General features: G+C 35.7%; 2 protein-coding genes and 1 long non-coding RNA gene across 5 annotated transcripts in view; 1 reads left to right on the top strand and 2 right to left on the bottom strand.

Annotated features, from left to right (window-relative positions):
- Positions 1-4,722, top strand: part of LOC107040386 (pseudouridine-5'-phosphatase) — a 22,606-nt gene extending 17,884 nt beyond the window's left edge. For 2 of the 3 annotated variants that reach the window (XM_015260462.2, XM_029126256.1), the window contains 3 exons: positions 1,799-2,020; positions 3,401-3,633; positions 4,289-4,722. In XM_015260462.2, coding sequence (XP_015115948.1) covers positions 1,799-2,020; positions 3,401-3,633; positions 4,289-4,468 — 635 coding nt within the window. In that variant the 3' untranslated portion in view covers positions 4,469-4,722. Of the gene's footprint in view, positions 1-1,798; positions 2,021-2,075; positions 2,295-3,400; positions 3,634-4,288 lie in introns of all 3 variants that reach the window. The other variant, XM_015260463.2, reaches the window with a different exon arrangement.
- Positions 3,269-4,096, bottom strand: LOC114841330. Its single transcript, XR_003783095.1, has 2 exons — positions 3,792-4,096; positions 3,269-3,710 (listed from the first exon to the last, which is right to left on the bottom strand). It is a non-coding gene; the product is annotated as an uncharacterized LOC114841330 (long non-coding RNA).
- Positions 4,139-6,474, bottom strand: LOC107040387 (NADH dehydrogenase [ubiquinone] 1 alpha subcomplex subunit 2). Its single transcript, XM_015260464.2, has 3 exons — positions 6,356-6,474; positions 6,097-6,203; positions 4,139-4,923 (listed from the first exon to the last, which is right to left on the bottom strand). Exons 1-3 carry the CDS (start codon positions 6,436-6,438, stop codon positions 4,832-4,834), a joined length of 282 nt encoding a protein of 93 aa, XP_015115950.1. The 5' UTR covers positions 6,439-6,474; the 3' UTR covers positions 4,139-4,831.
- Between the last annotated feature and the right edge of the window lie 28 nt (positions 6,475-6,502).

Raw genomic sequence — 6,502 nt, 5'->3', positions numbered from 1 at the left:
GAAAATAAATAACAAATGGGGCGAAATGGGTCTGTGAGCTATTTCCCGCTTGACTCCTCCCCCCCCTCCCCCCGCCACCCACAATAATGTATTACGAAATTCGCCAAATGGGGCAAAATGGGTTAGTGCTAATATTCCCAATCAACCCCCCCCCCAAACCTATCTAATATTCATAATTGAAATAGAATAAAAAATATGCCTGCGACTGCTGACAGTTGACCGCCGACTCGATAATTTAACACTGGCGCCATCTCGCGGCATTCTCCCATCTGAACTTCTTTACCACACAGCACACCATCAATAATTTCTCCTAATTATACAAAATAACCTATTAATGGGTATTAATTGGGACCAATTATTTGTCTATCAGCATTTAAATAATTTTTTGATTATATTCCAATCATTTTTGGCCCATTTTTCGCCTTAAAATGACATCCATACCATCCATGCTACATCCATGCTACAACATGGATCCTTATTGGGGACGCTTAATAACAAGACGCCCTCTATGAATGCCTGCGTTAAGGGTGCACATCTACGATACACAAGCAAATGGGGGCTTGTGTGAACGCGTGTGTGTATACCTCTTTGACGGCCATATTGGCAAAAAACAGCGCCCTCAACGATATTTCCTGTTCCCAATTCGCCAGGGAATGTCTGTCCAAGAAGTTACCTTAAAGTTCACTAAAATTTATCTTGTCACTGCAAGGTACCGTTCTGTGCGGACATTAGCTAACTTTTTTGGTATTCTCGCAGATACCTTTCGCAGGTTTGCTCCTTGAGATTATTTTATGTGGAATTTAATATTCCTTTTAATGAGAAAATTTTCTATGTGTTAATTAGTAACCGGAATATTTTGAACCAAGATATTCACACCTATCCACGACAAACCCATTCACATTCATTTCCAGGAAATTATTTTCATATGTACGTCAATGATATCTTCGACACGATAATTCTCATGTCTCCTACTTTTCTAAACTAGAAATTGAAAATACAATAAAATCGTTAGAGTTTATCTCTCGCCTTTATCATAAACAGGAATCTTTCGTAGGATTTATATTAATTTATGATTAGTTGTTTCTTTAAATTAGTATTATTTTTCTTTATTAAGCCTCAGGGCTACAGCAAGTATTGGCAATCTTTTTAAACACATAATTATTTTATTCTTTCGACTCACAAGAGTTAATCATTTCCTGCATTTGTTAGCTTTCCAAAATTGTGAGTTATCCAAGCGTGTAATAAATCGGCTCCAAAATTGTCGTCTCACTAAATAAACATAAGAAATTTTTCCTTTTTAACTAAGTTTATGTCCCATCACTTTCGAATCAAGAGAGACTATCTGTGATTCTAGAAATCCATTATCGATTTGAAAACATTTATTCTGACTGAATAATCTAGCCCATTTTGACATGAATGTTGCACTTGAATCGAAATTCGATTCGCTTATTTTCCATCAAGTGAGAGTAATTCGTACACTTCTTTGTGTTGATAGTGGGCCCACTTTATTTCTGAATTATGAATAGTCTGACAGAATATTCATAGTATAAAAAACTGCTGAAAGAGTATTCATAGTATTAGTAGTAAAAAATATTTTCAGAACTCTATAATCAATTATTCTAAATAATTGCTGGAATCTCTCTTGAATTTTCTTGATACTAATCCATCTCACCCCCCAAATTATGCATTCCACATCAATAATTCATTGAAATTTTACGCAGCATCCTCATAGTTCATGTTCCATACATAGCACCTCATTTAAATTTTTCTAAAAAAAATGCAAATCATAAATGAACAGATACAGAGTACCGGTACACAGAAATTTACAACAGAGTGATCAGAAAATACGGGGATTACACATTCACTTGGAACCATAAGGCAACAACGATGGGCTTCCATCCTATCGAGAGTGCAAAAAAGGTCATAGAAATATTCAATCTCCCAACTACTCCCGACGAATTCATGGAACAACTAACTCCACACTACCAGGAGCTATTTCCACATAGTCAACTGATGCCAGGTATATGATAATACCAATAATACTAACAGAGTTTTCCTTTTCTCCATTTGTGCAGATTCTGAAAGCGTGTACAAGAAAATTTACCACACAATAGTATCTCAGTATGGACATACTTATGGAGGGGATGTTGCATACGCGGTCTTGGGACGTCCAGAACTTGTGGGATTCAATATTATCATTCAACATTACAAATTACCGATCAGCATTGAAGAATTTTCAAAATCTTATCACCAGTTACAGCGAGAATTGTTTGTTACGATTAGAATTATGCCAGGTTGAGATTTGTAGAAAAGAATGATCAATTTTTTTTTAAACTGTTGAATTCATTAGTTTAGTTGTAATTATTTGGTTCATGTTGCTCATCATTGGCTTGGAATTATTGATTCGATGATTTTATTCAATTTTTTTTTCAATGTTGGGTATCACTTTTCGAATTTGCCATCATATGTCGACTAATTTTGTTAACTAACACAGTTGCTCGAACGGCCGCCAGACTAAGGACTCTGTCCAAAATAGCCAGAGCCGTTAAACATCAAATAAGGATACAATTGCTCCATCTGTCACGATTATATAGAATAGAAAAATTCGTAAGTCATTTTGCGAATGTCTCAAAAAGTGGTGGGCTTGACGATAACTGTCAGAAATCTTGTTTTGTTATTCATGAAATTTTCTACGACAAAGTTGTTTTGAATCATTTTTTTGAATTGATTACTTTTTAAGATAATTGCAAACTGACATTAAAATCTCTTTTTTCGAAGGAATTCATTTGAATTTTTGTTGCCGATATCTGTAAAACTATCAATTTGACAGGGAATAGTATATTTCGTAACGAGTGCAAAAAAGTGTTTTTTGGCGAGTGGGAGGTTTATATCACGAGCCGAAGGCGAGTGATATAATCCCACGAGCTAAAAAACATTTTTTCACGAGTTACGAACAATATTTTTCATCACAATGTGGCGGAAACTGAACTTTTAGGCACGCGGAGCGTGCCGAAAAGTTCACTTTTCGTCACAGCGTGATGAAAATATCTTTTTCATTACACTGTCCGTAAAACGGACATTGTGAAGAAAAATTATGTTCGTCACTGGGCCGAAAAGAAGTTTTCTGACTCCTGTGATTGCATTCCTCGGCTTCACCTCGGTCTGCAAACTCCACACTTGTCAAAAAAGTTTTTTTCGGCCAAAAACTTGTGACAGAATAGTTATTTTATACCCCATAAAATGTTCTACAAAAAATGTTGTAGATGGATTCTTTTAACAAACTCAAACTTTATTCTCCTAAAGATATACAAAATTTTTTCACTGTTATGAAGTCATTTCACCATCATTGAACTCCTTTTTGGATTTTTATACTCTATTTATCGACTCTGACGGGTGACAGGTGCAGAGAGAATCCTCCGCCATCTCCATAAGCACAACATTCCGATTGCCCTGGCCACGAGCTCGGGCGAGACCAGTTATGAGTTGAAGACAAAGAAAGTTAAACCAATGTTTGAATTATTTCATCACAAGGTCCTTGGAGGATCAGATGCTGAAGTTAAAAATGGTAAACCAGCACCCGATATATTTCTGGTGGCGGCCCGCCGATTTCCTGATAATCCAGAGCCTTCGAAGGTAAAGTTACCAATTTCCATATAATTTCCACAATTTTGTAGCCAAGTGGTGAAGAATATGGTATTGATTTCTTAACTCTATCCTCCAAAGATATTTGTGAAAGAATCTATATGAAAATTTTACTCTTCTTCTTGAAAATTCCATAGAAAAATCCTTACTACTAGTTCCCAAGCTACGGACTTGGTAAAATAAATGTCAGGGAAGCCTTTTTCCTTGGAGTCCAGTCAATTCACAACGGAACAGATGTCTTCCATGAATGTTTCTAGACATCTTACTTTCAAAGATAATTGTCGCAGTTGTATGAAATTTGCAGGATTCATCACCTTTCTGAAAACTTCAAACAGATTATCTCCGCAAATATCTCGAAACCTATTAGCTTCACATAGAAATATCAAATAGTATATTTCGTCATTAGGCCGAAAAAAACTTTTCACTTTTCTTTTTTAACTTTTTTTTTGGCCGTATGACGAACAATATTTTTTGTCATGACGGCCGTAGGCAGAGATTATTTTCAAGATATTTATTTTCAACCCGAGAAATTTTTTACAAGGCATTTTTTCGACAAGTTACTCGGAATTCCTTTTTTTAGTGCATTTCATTATTGAATTTCACGTCAAAAATTTACTTGAATGCTTAAAATTTGATGTTTTTTCAGTGCCTAGTGTTTGAGGATGCACCGAATGGTGTTCAAGCAGCTCTAAGTGCAGGAATGCAAGTTGTTATGGTACCTGATCCAAATTTACCAAGGGAACTAACTAAGAAAGCAACTATAGTTCTTGGGAGTTTAGAAGGATTCAAACCAGAACTTTTCGGCCTGCCTCCATATGACAATTAACTAGAGCCCATTCTTCAATCTCCAAATAGTTGAAAATTCGTCATCAATCAACCAGAAAAATTGACCAAGTGACGATGGAAAATTAAATTCCAAACACTGATGGATAATTTCAGTTCTCACATTATGTGAAGACACTGCAATGAATCGTCGCCAGGTGCTGACAACTATGCTCTCCTTTCATTTTTTGTTTGAAGATTCCAATACTTATTTTGATAAATTGTATTATGTATGCAATAAAGTGGTTTCCAAGACTATATCTGGATTTTTCTCTTTCCTAATGATGTTGAATCAGGTTTTATTTTGTTATATTGTGTACTAGCATAGATTATGGTACATTGGGGAATTTGGCTGCGGTGCAGAGCTTCAAGGATTCGCAGAGGCGAATTGCTGAACTTTTTTGAAGATTTCCTCGGATTTCAGGTTCGCGAGTGACGCTGATGACTCCTTGCCAAATTCTAAAAGAAAAAAATTGAAATTTTTTGTCGAAAATAAATGGGCTTTTGAACTCTAGTGGAAATACCTACTTGAACCTTATTGAAAACACACAAAAAAGTAATCGGAAGTAGTGATGTTATTGCTGTTGACCCATGATTTCCTAGTGAGGGCAGTACTACTTTCCATTGAAAATTACGGGTCAACGCCAATCACGTCACTGTTTTCGATTACCCTTTGGTGTTTTTAAGGTATATTCCTAGAAACAACATTTTTCTTAAGATTGTCTCCATGTTTTTCATTCTTTGTTCACAATAGTTCCCAGCTATTAAAAAAAATCTAACTAGCTGTATTACACAGTTTAGAAGATGATAAATAATGAAATGTGGGCTTCTAAAACGCGAGACATAGGCCAAACGGGGGTTATGCCCCCCCCCCCCGGCCCCGGCCAAAATCGGTTTTTTCATCTTATGAGAAAACGATTCTTACGAGGTTCTTAAAAAAAATTAATCCGTGATAGATTGATAAATGCCAAATACGGCGAATTTTGTAAAATTTTGTACTGCAAAGTTTCTGCGATGTTCACCTCTACAAAAAGGAAATTTCGTGAAAGCATTCTTTATTTGATTTAAAACATTAATTATCAAATAATTTCTTACTTGATTCAAACAGTCATTGTTACCTGCATCAACACAACATAAGAATAGAAAAACTCAATAACTTATGAGAATGCAATAAATTAAGTTATTTAGAAATTTTTCTGCAAATCCATAGGGATTACCTTTTGGGTCCGATTGTCTTGGGATATACTTTAATAAGATTCAAGGATGCTTCGGCCGGGACTGTAATTGTTTAGTTCAGAGAATTGACAAATAAGAAAAATGCTGTGATGCAAATTTCCCTTCCTTGCGTAAATTTTAATAGAAAATCAATAAAATGATTCGCGTTGGAATTATCGCTGATTGTTCTAGCATTACGAGGATAAGTGGTGTTGTCAGAAACCCTACTTTTTGTTGGAAAATTTCTTGCATACAAAGAGAGTCTTTTGAAATTTTGTCCTAGTAACCACTCTTCTCCGGGATATAACCACCGAATAAACAATTAAAGACTTCATGTTTTTAAGGGTTTCACCACTACACATCCACTTTCTTCGATTTGTATATAAAAATAATGTCAAGTGTGATGTAACTACTTACCATATCGGGCAAACAACCTTGGCTCGATATTCGAGCATTCCCTTATTAAAACTGGAAACTGTGGGTTCGCGACCTTCAGGGGAACATACTGGGACTCAATAAAATCTCTGGAAGATACAATTTTATTAATTTTTCTGAATGGATCTTTGAGGGACTTAACCTCTAAGCTTGGCAGAATGATGCTTTCCTTCAAATTTACCAATATTCTTATGAGTTTATTGATAGTTGAGGATTGCGGGAATTTATTGGATTCTTTTACCTCACTCCTTGACTAGACTTCGACGTTTGACACAAAAGAATTCGGAGTTCCTTCAAATGTGGACGAAATTTGACCGCCGCCATGTTGATAAATGCGGAATTATACTGGCGACAATATGAGAGTGATCTTTCCATCTAACCCCTACTT

This window comes from Diachasma alloeum, unplaced genomic scaffold (genome assembly GCF_001412515.2).
Source record: "Diachasma alloeum isolate Michigan unplaced genomic scaffold, Dall2.0 Dall_scaffold_00329, whole genome shotgun sequence".
In the NCBI taxonomy this organism is placed as follows: Eukaryota; Metazoa; Arthropoda; class Insecta; order Hymenoptera; family Braconidae; genus Diachasma; species Diachasma alloeum.
Note: the sequence above shows the minus strand (reverse complement) of the source record. Positions and strands in the feature narration are given on the sequence as shown.